General features: G+C 45.5%; 1 protein-coding gene across 1 annotated transcript in view; it reads left to right on the plus strand.

Moving 5' to 3' along the window:
• The first annotated feature begins 11,241 nt into the window (after window positions 1-11,241).
• The window catches only part of FBXO47 (F-box protein 47), a 212,200-nt gene continuing 196,963 nt past the window's right edge, over window positions 11,242-26,478 (plus strand). The window contains exons 1-2 of the mRNA XM_063456603.1: window positions 11,242-11,250; window positions 17,755-17,935. Coding sequence (XP_063312673.1) covers window positions 11,242-11,250; window positions 17,755-17,935 — 190 coding nt within the window. The remainder of the gene's footprint in view (window positions 11,251-17,754; window positions 17,936-26,478) is intronic.

Consider the following 26,478-nt stretch of genomic DNA (forward strand, 5'->3'; position numbering starts at 1 on the left):
CAAGCGTGGGAAAGTTCTTTGGAATTTTCCCACGCTTGTAAAATGACACAGAGCACTGTGATTGGATGGATTTCAAGCCATCCAATCACAGTGCTCTGTGTCATTTTACAAGCGTGGGAAAGTTCTTTGGAATTTTCCCACGCTTGTAAAATGACACAGAGCACTGTGATTGGACGGCTTGAAATCCATCCAATCACAGTGCTCTGTGTCATTTTACAAGCGTGGGAAAATTCCAAAGAACTTTCCCACGCTTGTAAAATGACACAGAGCACTCTGATTGGCTTAAACCCACCAATCAGAGTGTTCTTAGGCTAATTGCAGGGCGGGGCAAGGCTTTATTAGCCTTGCCCCGCCCTGCGGAGCTCAGTCTGCGCGGAGCCCTCCATGGGTGAAGATGGATTATTTTTTTGTGCGCTCGGGTTTTTTCTTTTTCGTCTGGTTTTTTTTTTGCGCTCGGGTTTTTTATTTTATTTTTAGTTCGACGGCTATGATGTTTTTTTTTATTTGGCCTTTTTTGGGGCTGAAAAATGAAGATTTTAGAAAAAAGAAGACTTGGGCACCCCTAGTCACCTTGATGGGGGGGGAATTTACTTAGTGCCCCCACCCGCCGCCCAGGGGTGGGGGCGGGGGGAGGACAGTAGGTCCCCCCCCAATTATCGTTATGGCCCCCACCCGCTGCCCAGGGGTGGGGGCCGGGGGGGGGGAGAGGACAGTAGACCCCCCCCCCTTATTACTATTATGGCCCCCACCCGCCGCCCAGGGGTGGGGGCCGGGGGGAGGACAATAGGTCCCCCCCCGTTATCGTTATGGCCCCCACCCGCCGCCCAGGGGTGGGGGCGAGGACAGTAGACCCCCCCCTTATTACTATTATGGCCCCCACCCGCCGCCCAGGGGTGGGGGCCGGGGGGGAGGACAATAGGTCCCCCCCCATTATCGTTATGGCCCCCACCCGCCGCCCAGGGGTGGGGGCGAGGACAGTAGACCCCCCCCTTATTACTATTATGGCCCCCACCCGCCGCCCAGGGGTGGGGGCCGGGGGGGAGGACAATAGGTCCCCCCCCATTATCGTTATGGCCCCCACCCGCCGCCCAGGGGTGGGGACCGGGGGGGGGGACAGTAGGTCCCCCCCCCTTTTACCATTATGGCCCCCACCCGCCGGCCAGGGGTGGGGGCCGGAGGACAGTAGGTCCCCCCCCTATTATTATTATGGCCGCCGCCCAGGGGTGGGGGCCGGGGGGGAGGACAGTAGGTCCCTCCCCCCCCCTATTACTATTATGGCCCCCACCCGCCGCCCAGGGGTGGGGGCCTGAGGGGAGGACAGTAGGTCCCCGCTCATTCCCATTATGGCCCCCACCCGCCGTCCAGGGGTGGGGGCCGGCGGGGGAGGACAGTAGGTCCCCCCCCCCCCCCCCCCTTATTACCCTGTTTTTTTGTTTTTTTTTACAGTGAGCAGCCACAGGCTGCTCACTGTTTAGTGGACATGCCCCTACTCGCGATATAGCGAGTAGGGGCATTGGGGAGATTTTAATCTCCCTTGTGCTATTATGGGGGTCATATTGACCCCCATAGAGTGAGGGGGGGACCTGGGGGGCTTATGAAGTGGTGGGGAGCAGTGCTCCCTGCCGCTTCTATAGTTACATATTACAAGGAGGGAGCTGCACGCCGGTAGCTCCCTCCTTGTAATAAACCGAACAAACAAACTAACACTGATACTCAGTGTTAGTTTGTTCATCTGATTTTTTTCTATTCATTCATTCGTCTGTCTGATGAATGAATGAATAGGTGAAATTCCCGTTCGCATGTCCAGGTGTTTCACTGGGCATGTGTGGGAATCTTACAGTCTGTGTAGTGTGGGTAGATGACGTGTCCCACAGGGACTTCACCTACCCACACAAAGATGGCGGCGCCCTGAATACAGATCGGGCAGAAAATAAAGAATAAAAAATAGGTAATGTGGGGGGCTTAGGGGCATTTGAAGGTAACTAGGGGGTCGATTGGATGAGGCGGTGAAGGTAACTAGGGGGTCGATTGGATGAGGCGGGAGGGCTGTTAAAAAAAAACGGAATTCGGCATGACAGTGCCGCTTTAATACTAGAAAAGCTACAATTTCTGGGGAAATTGTGTGAAGTGTTCTTGCCTCCACCAGAAGTCTACAACTGGAGTGGGCGGAGGAACTGTTATCATTTATATAGCACATTTAATTGCAATGTTGTTGCACAGTTACATTAAACCATACATTGATAAAAACATTAGCAGATGTGCAAAAGGCTTTGTCTATGACATCACTTGCTGCTGCAGCCTTGCACAGGTCAGAGAATTTTGATGGTTGCCATCTTCAAATGGTCGTATTTTAAAAACTATAAATCCTACAGTGAAGAGCTTGATATGCAAGAACACTTAATAATAATATATATGTGAGATAACATTAAGTGGTCTTGCTATGCAAGAACACTTAATAATAATATATATGTGAGATAACATTAAGTGGTCTTGCTATGCAAGAACACTTAATAAAACAACAACTAAAAGCCCCACAGAGAGACAAAATGGAAAACACGCTGACAGTCAGGGAGGGATATGATGGAAAAATACAAAGGCAGACCTGAAGATGAGAAGTAAGGCAAAAACAGAGGTGGGAAATTTCCAAGAGACAGTGATAACAGAGGAAGAGAGCTGACAAAGACAGACAGACAGACAGACAGACATAAAATTGGGAAAGGGCTTTGTCAGTTTAAGGAAGAGAGAGTTACAATGGGCAGACTGAGATAGTTCCAAAATCGAGCATCAAGGAAATGAAAAATAAAAAACATATAATTAAAATGTGTGTTAACTTTAATCACACTGTATACACAATCTTATCATTATAAAAAGCAATGTATTCCCACATACCAAAGGCAATACCATCAATTCGACATTATATATATATATATATATATATATATATATATATATATATATATATATATATATATATTAGTATTTAATTAAGAACGGCCTGTTACAGTGGAAAAGATACATACCCTCTGAGAGAGATTAGCAGACTAATCAGACACCTTCCCCATAGGAGCCCATCATTGTGTGGGCAGGACAGGCATCGGACGCCATTTTGTTGGTGGGTTCTGGTTCTCACCGAGTTTGCGCGGGAAACGCGGGGCGCGAGGCCAGCTGTGAGGAGAAAGGGCGGCAACTTGAGCTGGTGCGGACACGGGTACACAACACCCCATCTACTCACTGAGACAGAGAGAGATAGACTGGGTAAATTCAGCTTAATATAAACAGTATCATAATACAACACGTGTCAGCTGCACTAGAAAAAGAGGAAGAGTAAAAAAATACAGTGATATAAGTGAAATGACAGCAGCATTCCAAAAAAAATAATAATCAGGTAATGCTGTAAATACAATTTAATGTGTAGGTTCCACACATATGCTCAGTAATGTTATTACATATAGCAGTATAAAAAATGAAAAAAAAAAAACCATTATTATTGTTATATATATTACCTTATTTATGAAATAAGGTAATGCTAACTTCATCTTCATACAATATAAAGAGAAATTGGCATTCCCTTATTTCATGTTCTAGTGCTATAGCATAGCTGTAAATAGGTGATTAAAAGAAAACGACCTGTGTATGTGGAACATTTTAAAAAATATGTCAAAAAGTCTGAATAAGTGTTTTGGAAAATAAAAAATCTTTGTATATATATGTGTATGTATATGTGTATATATATATATATATATATATATATGTATCAAATATTTATAAAGCAACAACAAATTCTGCAGCACTTTACTTATAGACATGTATTTGCAAGTTTAAAGCACAGGAAAAGATGGTGTTGAGAGGCCCCTGCTCAAACAGGCTTACATTCTAAGGGAAATATATATAGATATATATTTCATATCTCACCTCACAATGTTACGAGTCTCCATAAATAATAAACTATAAAAAGGACCACATTCACAGACATCACAAGCAATAAATCCCTTTATTCTGTCAAAAGTACATTCAACCTCTCAGTTCACTTAACAGAACTTTCTTATGGAAAGTAAAAAAAAAATTAAAATTACGTACCTTTCTCATACAGTTTCCTCACTGAAGCCCTGGACTTACCTGTAAGACAAGGTTAAGTGCTGATGGGAGCCAACTTTGGGGCTTAACCATTTGTAAATAGTTTAACCCCTTAATGTAATATACCGAGGCCCTCCAAGCAAACTAATAACTTAAATGAGATGATCTTGTTATGGTGCCTGAAGTGTTCCTTCAAAATAAATGACACAGTTCTGAGGTATAGATCATGCCCTTGCAGTCTTACCTCTCAATTCTCTGCAATTTAGGGGTTAAATTGTTCTGGATCAAACCAAGTGTTTGTTTATTTGAGTATCTGCCCCTGTCCATATTGTTTAAGATAAGATGCGTGCACGCGGAAGTAAATCACACTGAGACACAAGTTTCAGGTTAATGAAAAACTTCGGAATGTTTACTTAGAGGGGCGGTAGACCCCTTATATTTAGGGTAAGTTTCATTGGAGTCGTCCCGCCCGGTTTCCGTAAAGTCATTCTGCGTAATAAGGCCTCCCCATTTCTGTCCAACCTGTCTAGGGCACTCTGTGGTTTGTAGCTCCAAGCTGGTCCTGCGTTCCAACCCACCGCCCTCCAGGAGCTACAGTCTTGTCCCCAATAATCGTCTGTGACGCATATGTACGGATCTTTTATGTTGGTTATGATATAGATTAATTTAGAAATAAACAAATATGTTTAAATGTCTATCTGTTCCTGTCCAAATCTGAGATGATTAAATTGCGTATACGCAGAAGTAAGTTCACACTGACACATGCAGTTCAGGTTAAAAGCACTTCAGAAAATTTAATGGCATCTGGTTAGAAAACGGGTATGCAGACCCTTTTAAAGGCAAAATGACATCATCATTGAATATCAGATAATAACAAATAAACATCATTAATTGGATTAAATGTTAAGTGGCTATATCAGTGTCCACCCATCAATATTATTAATTGGCTCAGGGATTTGAGTGACTAGCTAGGTGTCCTCCCACCGGGAGGTGGTATTGTTCTGGACACGGGTGTGGACAGATGGCTCAAGCGCCATCTCTCCCAGCATGAGGCTTACTCGGTGGGAAGGGGGGCTTGAGCGTCATTTTGGGCAGTTAGTGATGTCAGACTCGTGGTCAGGTGCAAGGTTCTTTTTATGAATAGAACATTTCATTAGTACAGTGTTCTCATGGCCTTGGCTCTGGCCTTGGTTATACTTTGTTGCATGTTACAGGAGATTCAATAATTCCGGAGTCAGCTATGTATTTTTAGAAAATACAGTCTCTATTCATTATACTAAATGCTGTTAGGAAATTCTGTCATGTAATGTAGACAAAATGGAGGGTCTGTCATAATGTGAGGTTATGTGAGATTAAAATGGAGTTAGTACAATAATTCAATACAGGTGCAATAAAGATTTTTAAATAATTCTACATCAGTTATATCTTTGTATACTGTTTTTACCAATGATTGTGGGAATGTACAGCTGACAATATCACAATAATCAAATGTAAAGGTGGCCACATGTAGATTAGATGAGTTGTACCAAAATGTGTAAACATTATTATCTTTAGTAATGGCAACTTCTTGGGCCATTGTCAGGCCTAGCAGCGAAAAGATGCACAGGATAATCATGGCTTAGGACAGTCCGCCTCTTTGGGGTCTGGAACCTTCTTGCATTGGGAAGCGTGGATCCAAGTGCTTTTCCCGACCAATTTAACAGATGTGGCTGTGACTAGAAGGACTTGGAAGGGACCATCGTATCTTGGCTCAAGAGTGTGTTTTCTCACAAATTTCTTAACCAAAACCCAATCACCAGGAAGCAATCGGTGGGTGCCGATATCAGACTCTGGATCTGGAATGGAAGAAAACACTTGCGCATGGATTTTGGTCAACGCTCGGGAAAGGGCAGTTACATGGTCAACCAATATATCAGAATGGAGTTGAAGTTGCTGGGGGAAATAGCACCCATGTCTAGGGGCTGACCCAAACAGAATCTCATAAGGGGACAGGGCAAACCTCCCTAGTGGTGTGTACCTTACACTGACAGGGCAATGGGGAGACTCTCTGGCCAGGACAGGTTAGTTTCTTGGGCCATTTTGAGCATCCTGGCTTTTAACGTGACATTCATGCGTTCTACCTTACCACTACTCTGTGGATGATAGGGTGTATGGAATGCAAGGGTCACCCCCAGTGGTGCCTAGATTTCTTTAGTTACTGATGCAGCTATTCTGGTAGCAGGAGAGAGCACTGTAAGCGGAAATGACGGGCGGCAGAGAGGTGTTTGGGCTGCACCTGGCTGATGATAGCAGCAATGTCATGGGGTGCAAGAATGGTGAGGTGATGTCCAAGTACCACGTCCTCCTCTTGCCACGGGGTCTAGTTGGCAGGAGTAGTAGCCAATGGGGCGCTGGCGGGAGCCATGAGACTGTGTGAGGACTCCAGAGGCATGACCCTGTCTTTCTGACACGAACAACTTAAAAGGCTTCTCATAATCTGGGCAACCCAGGGCCGGGGTGGTGGAAATGGCACGTTGCAAGGCAAAGAAGCTGGGTAAGGCCTCAGGAGACAGGGAAAATGGTTCCGTCTTTAAGGCATCATACAGAGGTTGCATGAGGATGGAGGCCTCTGGTATCCAGGATCTGCAGTAGGAGATTAGGCCTAGGAAAGCATGAAGGAGCTTGTGTGCCGGGTGAGGATAGATAGCAGAGATACCTCTCACCCGGTCCTGGGTGAGATGACGGGTGCCATGGGAGAGGCAGTGACCCAGGAAAACCACAGAGGGTAGGCACCACTGTAGCTTCTTCTTGGAGGCCTTGCATTCTTGTTCAGCAAGATAGCAGAGAAGATCTTCTGAGGCACTCTCAGCAGTTGGGAGATCATCACTGCAGAGGAGGAGGTCATCCACATATTGGAGCAGGACCACATCAGTGTGGGCTTTTTGCCATGAGTCCAGTTTTAAATCCATTGCCTTTGCAAACTGACTAGGAGAGTTTTGAGCTCCCTGAGGCATGACAGTCCAGGTGTATTGCTGACGTTCATGGGTGAAGGCAAACATATTGACATGAGGGATCCAGAGGTACACTGAAAAAAGCATTAGCCAAATCCACCACTGTGAAAATCTTGGCGGTAAGTGGGACTCCTGACAGGAGTGTATGAGGGTTAGGTACAATGGGGGTTTCCAGAACAGTAGCTTCATTGACAGCCCTGAGGTCTTGAACCATTCTGTATTAATCGGGCTCACCCTTTGCAGTCTTCTTCTTCACAGGGAATAGGGGAGTGTCGCAGGGAGACACACGTGACCAGGGCACCATTGGACACTAGGCTTTCAACCTGTTGAGAGATAGCGAGGGCTTGAGCAGGCTACAGAGTATACTGTGGTTTGCGGGCAGGCTGGCCCCTGGGAGTAACTTCACCAGAACTGGGGGAATTTGAAGGCGTCCGATGTCTTCTGGGCCTGTGGACCATAGCTTGGCAGGTATTCTAGCAAAGGCACTGGGGAACCGTCTAGGACCCTTGCATCCCTATCCGGTGTCTCAATGTGGAACAGGAGGGGTATGGAGCAGAGGGCCGAAGTATCAGCAGTGGACAGGGGGGAGGATAACTGAATCTGGCCATCTGGGGTGAAGGAGATAGAGGCTTGTAAGCGGGAGAGGACATCTGCTCCCTACAGGTTAATTGGGCAGGTAGAGGAAACCACAAAGCGGGCCAGGAGATCAGGGAAAGTACCAACTTGTAAGGGCTTAGTTAATGGGCTACTCCGAGGAGTGCCATCTACACCTATGCAAGAGACATCAATATTAGACAGGAAAGAGGAGTCAGGCAATTCTTGCTCTCTAAGGACACTTCGGGCTGCGCCTGTGTCAACTAAGAAGTTGGTTGGGTGGCCTGCTACAGGTAGGGCCACTGTGGCTAGGGGCCAACCCTTATCCCCATGACAGGGGTAGGTGACACAGGTTTGCCACTTACCTATTGCAGGAGATCTAGGTGAGCTCGGTCAGGGCCAATATAGGGGCGGCTGGCTGGTGCAGGGTGACTGGCTGGGGGATAGTTGGCAGCAGGCTGGCTGGTCGGGGGAAAACCGGCTGTAGGATAACTGGCAGCGGGATTAGTAGCTACGGGGTAACCAGGGGCTGGGGGTAACTGGTTGGAGTGAGAGGCTGTCTCACATCCCGCTGGTACTGTCTAGGGGCCCTAGGGTCGGTACACTCTCTCCTGAAATTACCTGGTTGACCACAGTTAAAACAACTTCTGTGTTGCGGCATAGAGGGCTGACTCATAGGTAGGCCTGGAGGCAGGGGTGCATGCCCAGGGATCAGTGGGGGGTAGATGTGCAGGGCGAGAGAACATAAGTAGGGCTGGTTTTCTCGGTGGGGGTAGCTGGGAGGACTCCAGGCCCTTAGCAACTAACAGGAGGGTAGCCAGAGGGATTATTCTGTACTCGGGGCGGGACAGAATTAGGCTTTTGCAATTGGATTCTTTAAGCCCCGCTACGAAGGCCGCAGGCAGCATTTGGGTGTGGGCCTTGTTGTACAAACTGAAACCCAGGTCAGAGAAGATTTGGGACAACCTGGAGTGATAATTTTCCACAGATTCTGTCTTATCTTGGATGACATCGTTAATACAGGTAGCCTGATCAGCTAATTTATCTTGGACCCACAGCTGGAGCTGTTCACAGAATTCAACACCTGAGGAGAAATCAGACTCACTAGCAGGGCCGTCTTTAACGCGGGGCAAACGGGGCAGCTGCCCCGGGCCCAGTTACTCCTGGGGGGCCCATAGCAGCTGCCCCGTGGCCCCGCCGCCCATAGCCTGCATAAGAAAAATTCCCTCCCTACCCATGGGCCCGCGGTGCTTGTATTGCGGCTGCACCGGGGCCCATACTCTAAGGGTGCTCACCGGGTGGCCAATACACTTAGGGCCACCCGGTGAGCACTTTTCAGCACGGGCCCGGTCGGATGCTGTGGCCGTTTAACAGCACGACCGGGCCTCCTGCTTTACGGCAGCCTGGGAGGAAGTGACGTCCGGGAGTCACTTCCTCCCTCAGAGATGATGACCCGCGCGGGAGGGAGGCTGAGCCAGGAGGCAGCGAGGAGGGGGACTGAGCAAAGAGAGCCAGTCCCCAACTCCCAACCACCCAAGGCAGCACACTGAACCCCAGGGAAGGTAGGAAACTGGAGGGGGGCTTTACAGTTTGCCCATGTGTATTTACAGTTTGCCCATCAGTATGTGTGTGTTTATGTCTGTCAGTAGGACTGTGTGTGTCAGTGTGTGTCAGTCTGTCTGTGTGTGTGTCAGTCTGTCTGTCACTAGGTCTGTGTTTGTGTCTGTCAATAGGTGTGTGTGTGTGTGTGTGTGTGTGTCTTGTCTGTCACTAGGTCTGTGTGTGTGTCTGTCACTAGGTCTGTGTGTGTGTCTGTCACTAGGTCTGTGTTTGTGTCTGTCAATAGGTCTGTGTGTGTGTCAGTAGGTATGTGTGTCAGTTTGTCTGTGTGCCTGTCAGTAGGTCTGTGTGTGTGTGTCTGTCAGTAGGTCTGTCTGTGTGTGTGTGTGTGTCAGTGTGCCAGTATGTCTGCCTGGGTATTAGTATGTCTGTGTGTGTGTGCCACTATGTCTGTCTGTGTGTGTGTCTGTGAATGTATGTCAGTATGTCTCAGTATGTGTCTGTGTATGTGTCGGTATCCATATGTCAGTATGTATGTGTCAGTTTGTCTGTCTATATGTGTCTGTATATCTGTGTGTCTGTATGTGTATCAGTGTGTATCTGTATGCTGTCTTTGTGTGTATCGGTGTATCTGTGTGTGTGTCTGTGTATCTGCATGTGTGTATATGTGTCTGTATATCTACATGTGTGCCAGTGTGTATATCGGTGTGTCTGCATGTTTTTCAGTGTGTGTGTGTGTGTGTGTGTGTGTATAAATATCTATGTGTGTGAGTGTGTGAATGCGGAGATGTATGCACATATACAAACACTACATACAAATGCACCCGGCATTCAAACTCCAACACTATGTACAAACACACACCAAAATTATATGTAAACACACCCCTGCATTCAAAAACCAACACTACACATAAATACATGCATGCAAGTACGCCAACACCACATACATTCCATACAAAAACCTGTTTACATTCAAACACATAAAAACAGCTTAGTGCTAAATACAAACCTTCAAACATGGGTAAATGGTAGAGCCCCAGCTGTCAATGCATTGCTGGAGTTGCACGACAGATGGGGAACTACCTTTTAATCACCCGTGCGATAGGGAAAAAAAAAAGGGAAAAAAGGGATAGGGAAAAAAAATTCTTGCACCTCTCTACATTAGGACTGCCACTGCGTTGGGGTGGAGGACGGGATTGCACACCTGGGGAGAGGGTACCAGGGGGCCCAAGCAAATGCTTTGCCCAGGGTCCAATCAATATTAAAGACGGCCCTGCTCACTAGTGAGTCGGGCACTAGAAAAGCTTTTCTCCATAATGGGCCAGTAAGCATCTCCTTCTTTGATTTCACAGAGGCTAAACAAGTCACGCCATGTAGCGGAATAGGTCTTTCGGATCTGGACAATCCTTCGGTAGAAGGGCATGGCCTGTTTCTCTGGATCCGGGAGAGAGCCCACCAGAGTTGCGACCTGGGACGGGGTAAATGAGACATACATCAAAGGGGCTCCGTCCGTAAGAAATTGGACTCTAGGATTCTCATCCTGGGGGACTCTGGGATTCTCATTACGTGGTGAGAGGAAGTGACGCTGGGGGCGGGAGCGATTGCCATGCCAGGGGGGTGGGGAAGGAGCAGAAGCAGAAAGTGATGGCATAGCAAGGGCGGAAGTGACAGGAGCGGATGTGGTATGGGGTAGGTGTGACAGGGGCGGGCATAATAGGGGTGGGGAGGGGAGACGTGGCAGGGGCGGGCAGGGAGGGCGTGTTAAGTGTCTTATCTAATGCACTTCCTCCAAAGTGTGATGTCACCATCATCTCGGGATTTTACTCCGGATGGAGACGCCATCTTGTTACACAAGGTGTTTGGTCGATGGGAGGGAGTACTCTAGCAGCCATTTTGAGTAAATACTGAATACAGGTATACATAGTAAGTAGACATTTTACCTACATTAATTTCTATCCATAACAAAATCACTAGTTATTCAGCCCTAGCCACACCTTCCCTGCATGTGACTCACACAACCTCCATGAAAAAAGTAAGTTCTAATGCACAGAGTGTTTATTTTAGAATTTCTTATTTCCTGTTAATTGAACCATGTTGGGGTATTGTAGGCTTTAGTTGGCAGACAATACATTCTAAAAAAACACAACGTACAATAAGGAAAGTTTATACAGTGTATAGGAAGGCAGTGTTTTCTGGGGGGAGGGGTTACCATGAAAATCTTAATTACAGAAATTAAAAGGTACATTATGCAAAGCTTTGTATTAACTGTGTGTTATACAACTAAATTGTGCTGTATATGAATTCTAGTTCTAGAGTCACCCCTACCAGACTAGTGACTGTCTGGTAAAACTGCAGAGCAGCTACATTTGAAATCATAGGACTTTTGAGAAAAATGTTTCAGCAGACTTTACACATGCTTTCTTCATCTCCTTTAGGAAGAGATTTCTGACGTTGACAATTAAGTTTCCAAGGGAGCATCTGAACCTTGACAGTCCTGAACAGAAGTATTTTTGTTGCATCCTCTTCCAGGACTGTCATTGAATAACAGTATCAGGGAGCCGAGTTACAGACACAGGTAAAGAAACATCTCAGCAGGCAGCTCTGGGGTGGTAGCACCCTTATATTGGGACTATAAGCTAAGAAAAGAAAGTTCAATCACTTCCTTTTATGTTCTTTGTATGGACAGACATTTAATTTCCAAGACAAGACCCATCCCTTGGTCGAGACACTTTGGATTGGTGGTCATATGATGTTAGACAGCCATCACAATGGTGTCACTAGGATGGGACTTTTTCTCATAGACCATATGAGCAACTATAAAAGTACGAGCAGCAGCGAAAACAACATTGCTTGTGCCTGTGTGTATTAGCTGCTGGCTAACAGAAATTCAAAGTCAAGCAATCACCATGGAACCAAAAGACAGCTTGCCCATTCCATTGCTGGTCATGTCTCATTGAAGTGCTCTAGATGCATTGTCTCTGTTCCCTTAACACTGCAATGTAAAACACTGCAGTTTCAGAGAATTATTGCAGGACTAAGAAATCCCCATAGGAAAGCATTGATGCATTTTTAAAGCACTGAGCCTTCAAGAATTTAGGCAGAGCTGCAAAAGCAGTATATTAAGAACAATACTATCACCAAAATGTTCAAAGTGTGAATACTGTATAATAAGTATAAAATATACTTATCTAATAGTAAAATTTGACAGCTTCCCTGAGATCACTTCCCAGATAGTGTTCTATGGGAAACGGCTGTTAAATCTAAAAAGAACATAAACAAATAATAACACAGTTAAACAATATAAAAGTGCGCTATCATTGAATGCACTCAGAGGATGGAAATATTGGTTGTGCTCAAGGGTGCCTCCCCCGATGATGTTGGGGGGCTTTAAATCCCACTCCACGGTCTGTGTAGCCCACTTGAAATTAGGACCCAGATGCGAGTTGGAAAAAATCTGCAACTTTATTGCAAAAAGGTGTGGATCACCTATAGAATATAAAAAAAAATTGCGAATATGGTCCTCCTCAAGGACCCAAGATTAATATAAAATCACAAAACATGCAACAAAGGAAGAACACAGCCTAATCAAACCCATCCCGAGTATCTTTAAATAGGGCTAATCCCCAATTCCAATTGGTAATTCAGTGGGTGTCGTCCGTTCTCTGGAATTCAGTTGGTCCGGAGTTTTCATCTGTGACACCTGTAGAGTCTTCCTGATTTTCCCAGTCGTTTTATGTTTACTTATTGTAGACCGGAAGCGTAAATGGGGTCCTTTCGGTACTTCCGTGCATTCCACTCGTGCGTTCCACCTGGTGAATGCGAATCTCGTGTACTCCCTCTAGAGGTCTCGAGAGGGAATCTCATAACATATACAATCCAAAGTAAAAGGCAACAAATCATATTATGTATCTGCTGAAGAAACCTGATGTTATTAACTGTCAGAGATAGTTTGGTGGACACCAAAAATTAAATGGAACATCATATAATCATCAAATAATTGATAATTAATAGTACTCTCGGTTTCCTTTATAAAAAAATGCAGATTCAACATATGTAAATTTTACCCCTTAAGGACACATGACATGTGTGACATGTCATGATTCCATTTTATTCCAGATGTTTGGTTCTTAAGGGGTTAAAGTGATAAGTGCATAAATTGTGAACACCCAATTAAAAGTTTAATTATTTACAAGGTAATTATGTTCTTTACTTTTAATAGATAAAAAACAATCAAGTTAATTCAATCTAGATAACCACGTATACCTATCATAAAATGATGAGTTTTCTAATGTCTTGTTATGAGAACTAAAAATCTATATAGAGGGATATTTCCCTGGAAACAAAATGTATGTATTTCCAAAAGAGAAAGCCTTAAGTTAGGCTAGGTGCAAAAGGTGGAAATTGGACTATAAAAGTAACTATGGTAACAGTAATATACCCTCTTTATAAAAAACACATAAAGTCAAAACCTACACAAAAAAACAGACCCATCCCCAAGGGAGGTGGGTCACACGCACCCTGATGCCTCTCCAGCATTAGTTAGAGGCCCTGATATTGATACGGCGATATAAAGTTTAGAGCTGAATACGTACATAGCCCATAGTGATGGACATGAGCTCACATAGGGCAGTGATGAGACCACTTCCTCACCACTTTAGTACTGCAACATGAATGGCACTGGTTTTCATGAATAGCCCATTGTTGTGGGAATATGTTTGTTATTATGCAATGTTGAAACGCACTGTCAAAACTGCTTTCTCTTCCCTACTACACTATTTTCTGAAGTAAAAGATTGTAACCCCCCCCCCAAAAAAAAACAAACAGACCCATAGGCAGCATAACTATAAGAAAAAAACAAGGTCTATGTCCACATTCAGTCCTATAGGTTCTAACGTCTGCAACTTATGCGTTATCCAAAACGTTACACGCTGGAATCGTTTCTTTATTCAGTCTCCGCCCCTCCAGTGTGGTAATACTCTTTCTATGCCAATGCATTTAAAATCTCTGAAGTTGAAAAGAGGGCATGTGTTACAGTGGACCGGGACTGGATGTGTCTCTAGGCCTTTCCTGATGTTATTAAGATGTTATTAAGATTGTAACACATGCCCTCTTTTCACTTTTTAACGATTTTAAATGCATTGGCATAGAAAGAGTATTACCACACTGGAGTGGCGGTAATGTGGACATAGACCTTGTTTGTTTCTTATAGTTATGCTGCCTATGGGTCTTTTTTTGTGTTGGCTTTGACTCTTTGTGTTTTTTATAAAGAGGGTATATTACTGTTACCATAGTTATTTTTATGGTACAATTTCCACTTTTTGCATCTAGCCTAGCTAAAGGCTTTATCTTTTGAAAACACATACCGTATATACTTGAGTATAAGTCGACCCGAATATAAGTCGAGGCCCCTAATTTTACCCCCAAAAAACTGGGAAAACGTATTGACTCGAGTATAGGACTAGGATGGGAAATGCAGCAGCTACTGGTACATTTCTAAATAAAATTAGATCCCCAAAAATTATATTACCGTATTTATCGGCGTATAACACGCACTTTTTCTCCCTGAAAATAGGGGGGAAATCATGGGTGCGTGTTATACGCCGATATCCCATATTTACTTACCTGTCTTGAAGCATGGGCCGGCTTCACAGCGCGCACCGCGGTACTGGAACTTAAATTTCAGGTTCCGGTTTCCGGCGGGACTGAAAGGAAGTGTGCACACTATTGTGTGCACACTTCCTTTCAGTCCCGCCGGAAACCGGAACCTGAAATTTACGTTCCAGTACCGCGGGGCGCGCTGTGAAGCCGGCCCACGCTTCAAGACAGGTAAGTAAATATGGCACAAGAGGGAAAGTGCACTAGGGGACACTATGGGAGGGGGGGACACACACTATGGGGGGTGGAGAATACTATGGGAGGGGGGGAAGAATACTATGGAAAGGGGGGGGACACTATGGGAGGGGGTGGAGAATACTATGGGAGGGGGGTGGAGAATACTATGGGAGGGGGGGAAGAATACTATGGAAGGGGGGGAACACTATGGGGGGGGACACTATAGGGGGAGAATACTATGGGAGGGGGGGGAATACTATGGAAAGGGGGGGAACACTATGGGATTGGGGGGGGAAATACTATAGGAGGGGTGGAAATTTCCTGGAATTTCCTTCTGAAAATGAGGTTATACGCCGGGGCGTGTTATACGCCGATAAATACGGTAATTGAATATTTATTTACAATGTGTGTATATAATGAATGCTGTGTGTGTGTGTATATAATGCAGTGTGTGTGTATTAATGCAGTGTGTGTATATGATGCAGAGTGTGTGTGTGTATGTGATGCAGAGTGTGTGTGTGTGTGTGTGTGTGTGTGTGTGATGCAGTGTGTGTATGTATATGATGCAGAGTATGTAACCTTGGTGGGGGGTGGGCATTTTTATTTTTATTTTTTTATTATTATTATTATTTTAATATTATTACATTTTTATTTTATTTTAATATTATTCAAAATGTTATTGATTTTTTTTGTCCCCCCTCCCTGCTTGTTGCCTGGCCAGGGAGGGGGGCTATATTATTCCCTGGTGGTCCAATGGATGGGCTGTGCAGGAGGGGGACTGAAGGCAAGCTGTTACTTACCTTTACAGCAGCTCCGGTCAGCTCCCTTCACCTCCGTGCCGTTCAGCTCCACTGTAAGTCTCGCGGACTGAGTGCCGCGCGGAGCGTTGCCACGGTAACCCGTGGCAACGCCCTGACGCTGCGGCTCTTGCGAGATTTACAGTGGAGCTGAACGGCACGGAGGAGAAGGGAGCTGACAGGAGCTGCTGTAAAGGTAAGTAACAGCTTGCTCCCAGCCCCCAACAGGACTGCCCGGCTTGCAATGTAAGTTGCCATAATACAGACATTGACTCAAGTATAAGACGAGTGGGGGTTTTTCAGCACAAAAAATGTGCCGAAAAACTCGTCTTATACTCGAGTATATACGGTTTTGTTTCCAGGGAATTATCCCTCTATATAGCTTTTTAGTTCTCATAATAAGACATTAGAAAACTCATCAATTTATGACAGGTATATGTGGTTATCTAGATTGAATTAACTTGATTGTTTTTTTTTAATCTAATAATAGTAAAGAACACAATTACCTTGTAAATAATGAACATTTTAATTGGGGTTTTACAATTTATGCACTTGTCACTTTAAAATAACATATGTTGAATCTGCATTTTTTTTTATAAATGAAACCGAGTACTATTCATTATCAATTATTTGATCATTACATGATGATCCAATTAATTTTTGGTGTCCACCAAACTATCTCTGACAGTTAATAACATCATGTTTCTTCAGCAGATACATAATGATTTGTTACCCTTTACTTTGGATTGTATATGTTATGGGATTCCCTCTGGAGACCTCTAGATGGAGTACACGAGATTCGCATTCACCAGGTGGAACGCACGAGTGGAACGCACAGAAGTACCGAACGAACCTCATTTACGCTTCAGGTCTACAAAGAGTGAACATAGAACGACTGGGAAAATCACGGAGACGCTACAGGTGTCACAGATAAACTCCGGACCAACTGAATTCCAGAGAACGGATGACACCCACTGAATTACCAATTGGAATTGGGGATTAGCCCTATTTAAAGGGATGGGTTTGGTTAGGCTGTTTTCTTTTTTTGTTGCATGTTTTGTGATTTTATATTAATCTTGGGACCCTGAGAAAGTCCTAACTCATTGTGACAAAACGCGTAGGACCATATTCGCAAATTTTTACAATATTCTATAGGTGATCCATTCCTTTCTATATTGCAATAAAGTTGTGGATTTTTTCCAACTTGCATCTGGAGTCCTAATTTCAAGTGGGCTACACAGACCGTGGAGTGGGATTTAAAGCCCCCCAACATCATCGTGGGAGGTACTCTTGAGTGCAACTAACATTTCCATCCTGTGAGTGCATTCAATGATAGCACATTTTTATATTGTTTAACTGTGTTACACTATTATTTGTTTATGTTCTTTTTAGATTTAACAGTGTTTCCCATATATATTTGTTTTGCAGAATGGCAGTCCTGCTGTTCATTGGCTGAGAGCGATTGCTGAACACTCCCAATCAATGATTTGAATTCTGTTGAAGGCGCTCAGTAGTGTTTATAGTGTCTGGATTGTCCTGGCAACTTCTCCAATGTAAGCATGTATAGATAATGTTTTATTTTACTATTATTTTTTAATATGTAAGGCCAAACAAAATGAAATGAATGTGTCGGCATTCTAATGTCTCTTTTTGCATTATGCGTAAAGGTTGACTTTAAACAAAAATTATAACATAACCTACATTTATTACTAATCTGTTAGGTTAGTGATCATTTCAAAAGCCTTTCCATGTAGCATTCCAATTTGTATACAAGTTCACAAACGCCATATAGTGAAGATTTTACATGCCAGTGAATAATTACATTTAGATTTTAGTATAAGTATGAGGTGACCAAAGAAGTGTATGTAACGTTATGTATGTTTGCACATTCTCATCAAGGGCTGTAGGTTAAGATGGCGGAACCTTCAGGGAGCAGCTTTACACTCATCCCAAACCTTAAGTTTAGACGTAGCAATCGTCAGTTTAGGCTGAAATGTGAGAGAAAAGAATCTGTTGATATAGCCACTTTGGGTGACTTCCGGACATTGCCAATGGAGATATTTTACAGTCTGTTACAATACCTTTCAGGTAAGGACCTGTTTTGTAGGCATACATAAAACAATGCTGTTATACTTGATAGACGATAAGAAACCTACATGCAATCTTTTGTCATTTGTGTTTTTAGTTAGCAACTGTTTTTTCAACACTAGCTGAGAGTGTGTGATCTTTCCTGTATGTTTTCTGCGAAGATTATGTGCACAATGCCCCAATATTTATTTATTTAATTATTTTATGTATTTATTTATTTATTTATTTATTTTTTCCATTTCAAAATCAAACAGTGCTGGGGTTACAGAATACTGGATTCCCTTAAGTTAGCAGATTACACTGCACTTAAACTTAACCAAAAACACAACACAGATTTATGGGAGTTGTACTCTCCAAGTGAAGGGAGGAATGGTGTGTTTGACTATCCCCGCAGCAAAAAAAATAAGCACTCAACTCACTATTTGCCAAACTAGTGTGTCACAATGGCTGTCAAATGTTTTAATCCTATTTATGTAAAATGTGTTGTGCATGTTTTTATAAACCAAATTCAATAAACAAATACAACGTCCAACTAATATCAAAAGTGTCCACTAAATAGCACACCTGCCAGCAACCCCACAAAGTGATCAAACAACAAATAAAAGTTCACACAATCATATTATAGAACAAGATGCTGTAAACTTAACATCAGTATATGTATTAAAGTTAGTTCTTCATATACCTCAAAAATAAAGTATGCACCCTTTCTTTAAATTATATTTTCCAACTTAGCAGCCTTACCCAGTGAGTGCCTGAAACCACAATGTGTTATATGCTGCACTCAAAACATGATGTGCAGCCTCAAGTGAATACACACAATTAATTATATGTGGAACAATACTTAACTTCTGTTCAGTTAAATAAACTTTGTGCAAATATCCTTCTTTTAAACCCTCAAGCTTGCATGCAGTACAAGGCTCTGCATCCTAAATTCGCTCAGTGGCTCAGTTCAGTGAATTAGTAAGTCTCTCCACCGTCTCCTTACTTTGGATCTTCTGCCTGTAGTATACTTCGAGTTTCGGTCCTTTGTAGCAGCTTGATGACATTACTGGTGTTGAAATTGCTGGCATGTTTTGCCCAGCCGGCCGGGCTTCCTCAGAGAGCATTCTGACACCTCCTCTTCCTCACTCTTATATAACTCTATCAGTATTGTCCATTACGAAAATCTTTGCATTTCATTATCTCAGGAAATGCAATACAGGCTGTCCTCACCGGGTTCCGTTCTTACGACCAATTCGTAAAACTAATTGGTCGGGAAGTGAGGATGCGCGGAAACTTCCCCGTACATAGATTAGTGTCAGGGTACCTGAAGTCTCTACCTCCCAGAGAGGTAGAGACTTAGACGTCTATCCGTCCGGACGGGCTGTTCCCTCTGTTCCTCGCGGTCCACCCGGTCACGTAAACGCCGGCCGCGAGGGAGTCACTTCCTTTTGTAGCAGGACGTCCGGTAACCGACGTCATGACGCCAGCCCGGAACGACCTGTCACTCAATCCTGTAGAGACTAATCAGATCTCGTCGGAGGCGTGTCCCCCCTCCGAGCCAGGGTATTTAAACTTGCTTCTCCCGTTTGTTCATTGCCCTGTCGTGGTTCTAGCCTGTCTAGTCACACAGTGCTCTGGTATTTTCTGTTATCCCTTTGGTTCCGACCCGGCTTGTTTGACTTACTCTGTTTACCTCTGTTATCCTTGACCCGGCTTGTTCCTCGCTTACCTGTCGTCTCGTTCCCTCGACCTCGGCTTGTCTCTGACCATTCTCTATACTCTCCGTACGTTAGTCCGGCCATTCTAAGGTCCGGTATACGTATCCTGTACCTGTTTGTACTCTGCGTGTTGGATCCCTGTCCCGATCCTGACATTACGACAGGGCCAATGGATCCTGCAAGTACAAACAGTCAGCTTGGTCCTTCTGATCCTAGGTTCGAAGCCATGGAGCACAGAATGGATCAGATGGCACTAGCACTACAGGCATTATTGTACTATGCCTCCGAGGGGCAATGTATATCCTCTATCCACTCAAGAGAACTCAGTTCTAGAGGAATATATTCGTGAGAATCTAGAAAAAGGATTCATTAGGAGATCCTCTTCCCCCGCCGGGGCTGTTTTTTTTTTCGTTAAAAAGAAGGATGGTACTTTGAGACCTTGTATTGATTACCGGGGTTTGAATAAGATAACCATCAGAAATGCCTATCCCATTCCTTTGATTACCGAGCTGTTTGATCGTTTAAAGGGCTCTAAAATTTTCACCAAGTTGGATCTCAGAGGGGCGTATAACTTGGTGAGAATCCAGGATGGACACGAGTGGATGACAGCGTTCAATACCCGTTATGGTCACTATGAATACACGGTTATGCCATTTGGTCTTTGTAATGCTCCGGCAGTCTTTCAGGATTTGATTAATGAAGTTCTTAGGGAGTTTCAACATGATTGTGTCATTGTATACCTGGATGACATACTTATACACTCTAGGGAGATTGAGACCCACCACAGACAAGTCAGAAAGGTATTGCTCAAACTTCTGCAACATGGCCTATACTGTAAATTGGAGAAATGCAGTTTTGACCAGTCTCAGATAGACTTTCTTGGGTACGTGATTTCTGGGGAAGGCTTTAAGATGGATCCTGACAAACTCCAATCTATTTTGGATTGGCCATTGCCTATGGGACTCAAGGCTATCCAGAGGTTTATTGGTTTCTCTAATTATTATAGGCGCTTTATTAAGGGATACTCTTCTATTATTGCGCCTATTACCAATATGACCAAACAAGGGCTAATACTAAGACCTGGTCTACTGAAGCTCTTGTTGCTTTCAAGACGCTCAAGGAACTTTTTGCTTCCTGATACGACTCTGCCGTTCCTACTCGAGGTCGATGCCTCTGAGACAGGAGTAGGGGCGGTTCTGTCACAAAGGTTAGGGGTGGACAAACCGTTACACCCTTGTGGGTTTTTCTCTAAGAAACTATCTGGTCCTGAAAGCAGATATGACATCGGTGACAGGGAACTGTTAGCGGTCATTATGGCTCTTAAGGAGTGGAGGCATTTATTAGAGGGGACCTTACATCCTGTTACTATTTTAACGGACCACAAGAACTTGTCCTATATTGGGGAGGCTAAACGCCTATCCTCCAGGCAAGCTCGTTGGTCCCTATTCCTGACTCACTTCAACTATGTGCTTACTTATAGACCTGGTTCTAAGAACTCCAAAGCCGATGCTTTATCTCGCCAATATGAACCGTCCACTATAGTTGAGCCAGTTCTTTCCTCGATAGTTCCTAAATGTAAGATCATAGCTAACACGAATCTCAGGATTCATTCTCCGTTGCTTGCCGAGATCATGGAGTTACAACATCTGGCTCCTAAACAGACTCCTGGGGATAGACACTTGGTTCCTCCTGCTCTCCAACTGGAAGTGTTGCGGTGTTTCCACAACAGCAAGGTAGCTGGGCATCCTGGCATTCGCAAGACGTATGCTTTCATCTCCAAAGATTTCTGGTGGCCTGCTTTGCGTAAGGATATTAAAGATTTCATCGATACTTGTGAGGTCTGTACTAAGACTAAGCAACCTCATACGCTTCCATGTGGATTTCTGCATCCCTTAGAGGTTCCAGAGAAACCATGGTCCTGTTTAGCTATGGACTTCATTGTCGATTTGCCTATCTCTAAAAGACAGACTGTCGTCCTCACCGTGGTTGACAGATTCACCAAGATGGCTCACTTCGTTCCTCTACCTAAACTCCCGTCTTCACCCGAATTGGCGGAGATATTCGCTAGGGAGATTTTTCGTTTACATGGGATACCCTCCCAAATTGTATCTGACAGAGGTTCTGTAACGGACCGTTTCAGCATAAAAGGGGAAAAATCCGTTTAGGCGATAATCCCTTTTAGATACACCAGCAGCTACCATAAGCACCAACTTCCCGAACTCCCAAACTGCACGAATTCACCAACTCTCGAACAGCAGACACACTAACCCTGGAAGCAGCCGAACAGGAAAAGCAATATGAACAGCTTACACTCCTGGCAGTCGGCATACAGTCCCCTTTCCCCCCCAAGAAAGAGACACACTCCAGCTTCAGGGTTAAACAGCAACAACACTTATTTATTCACACACAGGCTTATATGAGATTCTCCCATGCAAGGGAGGGGTTTACAGTACACCAATCCAGTCTAAGGTACAACCCACACATCTCCTCCCTCCAACATATCTGTTAACACAATTAACAGGGACATATTTTTACCCAAGTTTTGGATGTACCCTAAATACTTGGGGTACATCCACAAATCCAATATCTCCAGATAGCCCTAGTCTGGAGGGACAACATATGTTAAAATCAGCCCATTCGGATAAACGGTTCGGGAGTTATGGGACTTTAAAGTATTGACCGACCGCATGGGTAAAGTATCCGGAAACAGTTCCATGCATTTTGGCCCTGCGGTCGGTCACAAACAAGGGAATGAAAACAGACGAATTGCCTGTGTTATAGAGACTAAGGGGGATTCGTATGAATCCCCTTGTTGGTGGGGTTCTTTCTACCGAACGGCGGGCCATTCGGTAGTTTCCATACGAATTTCTGGAAGTATGGAGGTCTCAGCGGTGTTTGCCTAGTTGAGTGTCCGATTTTAGTTCCAGACACTCGACGGCAAAACACCGCTGTTCGGTAGTTTAAGATGGCCGCCAGTGTGGTCTTTGTCCTCTGGGTGGCCGCCATTCAGGAAACTAACACGTGGCGGCGGCCATCTTAAACTACCGAACAGCGGTGTTTTGCCGTCGAGTGTCTGGAACTAAAATCGGACACTCAACTAGGCAAACACCGCTGAGACCTCCATACTTCCAGAAATTCGTATGGAAACTACCGAATGGCCCGCCGTTCGGTAGAAAGAACCCCACCAACAAGGGGATTCATACGAATCCCCCTTAGTCTCTATAACACAGGCAATTCGTCTGCACAGATGTGGGGCTTAACATCTCCCCTTGGTGGGTTAGGCTGCCGCTGGAGAGAGGGTGTAACAAGCTCCTCTCTCTGGATGGTAAACTGCCGCTGGGGAGAGGGGTTAGCAGGTTCCTCTCCCTGGCACTCTCTCTGCTGGTGGAAAGGGGAACCAGCTGTCTCCCCTTTCATTCTCTTGTCTGGCTTCTGGGGTGCGAGACTGACTGTCTCTGCTCCCTGCAGGACACACTGCCGCTGGGGAGGATGTACGACACCATCAGCTCCCTGGGGTACACACTGCCGCTGGGGAGGGAGGACGCTGCTCTCCTTTCCCTTCACGTCACACTGCCTTCTTGGCATATCACTTTGCTGCTGGGGGGCAGGAACAACTACCTCTGCCCCCTGTAACTCAGCCTGCCGCTGGGGAGGGAGGACTGCACCTTCGGCTCCCTGGGGCACACACGGCCGCTGGGGAGGATGGACGACACCATCAGCTCCCTGGGGTACACACTGCCGCTGGGGAGGGAGGACGCTGCTCTCCTCTCCCTTCACTTCACACTGCCTTCTTGGCATATCACTTTGCTGCTGGGGGGCAGGAACAACTACCTCTGCCCCCTGTAACTCGGCCTGCCGCTGGGGAGGAAGGACTGCACCTTCGGCTCCCTGGGGCACACACGGCCGCTGGGGAGGATGGACGACACCATCAGCTCCCTGGGGTACACACTGCCGCTGGGGAGGGAGGACGCTGCTCTCCTCTCCCTTCACTTCACACTGCCTTCTTGGCATATCACTTTGCTGCTGGGGGGCAGGAACAACTACCTCTGCCCCCTGTAACTCGGCCTGCCGCTGGGGAGGAAGGACTGCACCTTCGGCTCCCTGGGGCACACACGGCCGCTGGGGAGGATGGACGACACCATCAGCTCCCTGGGGTACACACTGCCGCTGGGGCGGAAGGACTGCAAACCCCCTGGCCCGCTCGGATTCCCACGGCAAGTACCCTCGCACTGCTTTCTTCACACGCTGTACTATATCCTCTGAGAGGTTGGGTCCGCATAAAGCCAGCACCGCGGTGACCTCTCTGTCATACGCCTCTTGAGTGTAGCTGGGTGCCATGCTTGCTCTGCTGCAGTTGGTTCCTTGTAGATAGGGGCGCTGTACGGGTACTGGCGTTGCCCTCACTTTGTAATCCAGGAATGGTGTTGTCTGTAGCTGTCCCTCTGGTTGTAGGAACGATCCCACCGCTTGCCACCAATTGTAACGGACCGTTTCAGCATAAAAGGGGAAAAATCCGTTTAGGCGATAATCCCTTTTAGATACACCAGCAGCTACCATAAGCACCAACTTCCCGAACTCCCAAACTGCACGAATTCACCAACTCTCGAACAGCAGACACACTAACCCTGGAAGCAGCCGAACAGGAAAAGCAATATGAACAGCTTACACTCCTGGCAGTCGGCATACAGTCCCCTTTCCCCCCCAAGAAAGAGACACACTCCAGCTTCAGGGTTAAACAGCAACAACACTGATTTATTCACACACAGGCTTATATGAGATTCTCCCATGCAAGGGAGGGGTTTACAGTACACCAATCCAGTCTAAGGTACAACCCACACATCTCCTCCCTCCAACATATCTGTTAACACAATTAACAGGGACATATTTTTACCCAAGTTTTGGATGTACCCTAAATACTTGGGGTACATCCACAAATCCAATATCTCCAGATAGCCCTAGTCTGGAGGGACAACATATGTTAAAATCAGCCCATTCGGATAAACGGTTCGGGAGTTATGGGACTTTAAAGTATTGACCGACCGCATGGGTAAAGTATTCGGAAACAGTTCCATGCATTTTGGCCCTGCGGTCGGTCACAAACAAGGGAATGAAAACAGACGAATTGCCTGTGTTATAGAGACTAAGGGGGATTCGTATGAATCCCCTTGTTGGTGGGGTTCTTTCTACCGAACGGCGGGCCATTCGGTAGTTTCCATACGAATTTCTGGAAGTATGGAGGTCTCAGCGGTGTTTGCCTAGTTGAGTGTCCGATTTTAGTTCCAGACACTCGACGGCAAAACACCGCTGTTCGGTAGTTTAAGATGGCCGCCGCCACGTGTTAGTTTCCTGAATGGCGGCCACCCAGAGGACAAAGACCACACTGCACTGATTGCCAATTACCCGTTTGCAACATTGTTGCAAACGGTAATTGGAGGCACACTTAGTCCTGGGTGGTCTGGTTGTTCGGTAGTTTCCTCAATACAAGGAATGGAGTGATTCTACCGAACAATCAGATGAAGGCTGCATATATATATAACCCAGGTTAACTGCATACATAAATACATATACAATATACAGGCAGTACAATAGAATATGCTTCACAGTCTTAAAGGGACAGTAGTCCCAAAATGTCCATCGCTGATTTTAAAGGGCCAGTAGCAGCAATATAAATTATTACATGCCCAAATATAGTCTTTAAAGTGCAATATGTCCAGGGGCCATAGTCAGCGGGCAGGAGGCTAGCAACCAGGCGTCTCCAGCTCACAGTGGCGAAGTTGGTTTCGCCACAGGTTCCCAATTTGTTTCCCGTTTTTGGAGGTCCTTCTGCTCTCAACTGGGTATCAAATTGAATTTCTCTTCTGCCTATCATCCTCAGTCTAACGGAGCTGCTGAACGCACCAACCAAAAGATTGAACAATATTTACGTTGTTTTGTTTCTGAACACCAGGACGATTGGGTTGGTTTGATTCCTTGGGCGGAGTTTGCACACAACAATCTCGTTTGTGATTCTACTCATTCAAGCCCCTTCTTCATGAATTATGGCTTTCATCCATCTATTCTTCCCTCGGCCTCCCCTTCCCAAGGGATACCGTCGGTTGATGTTCATGTTGCCAATTTGAGGAAGTTGTGGGATCAGACTCGACAAATTCTTCTGCACAATTCTATGCTGGTTAAGAAACACGCCGATAAACGTAGAAGGGCGGCTCCGGTGTTTGTTCCAGGTGATAGAGTTTGGTTGAGTACAAGAAACATCACTTTAAAAGTACCTTCCATGAAGTTCGCTGCTCGTTATATTGGACCTTACAGGGTGCTGACGCGGATTAACCCAGTCGCGTATCGTCTGGCTCTTCCCGCTGCCTTACGCATCCCTAACTCATTTCATGTTTCATTGCTGAAACCACTAGTCTGCAACAGATTTTCCTCCACAACGTCCTCTCCTCGCTCTGTTCAGGTGGAGGGCCAGGAGGAGTATGAGGTTAACTCTATTATCGACTCTCGAATCTCCCGGGGGAGAGTACAATATCTGGTCGATTGGAAGGGATATGGTCCTGAGGAGAGGAGTTGGGTACCTCAAGAGGATGTTCATGCTCCTCGTCTCCGCAGGGCGTTTCACTCCCGCTTCCCATCTCGTCCCGGTTCCTTCCGCCCGGTGGGCGTATCTGAGAGGGGGGGTACTGTCAGGGTACCTGAAGTCTCTACCTCCCAGAGAGGTAGAAACTTAGACGTCTATCCGTCCGGACGGGCTGTTCCCTCTGTTCCTCGCGGTCCACCCGGTCACGTAAACGCCGGCCGCGTGGGAGTCACTTCCTTTTGTAGCAGGACGTCCGGTAACCAACGTCATGA

This window comes from Pelobates fuscus, chromosome 5, assembly GCF_036172605.1.
Source record: "Pelobates fuscus isolate aPelFus1 chromosome 5, aPelFus1.pri, whole genome shotgun sequence".
Lineage (NCBI taxonomy): Eukaryota > Metazoa > Chordata > Amphibia > Anura > Pelobatidae > Pelobates > Pelobates fuscus.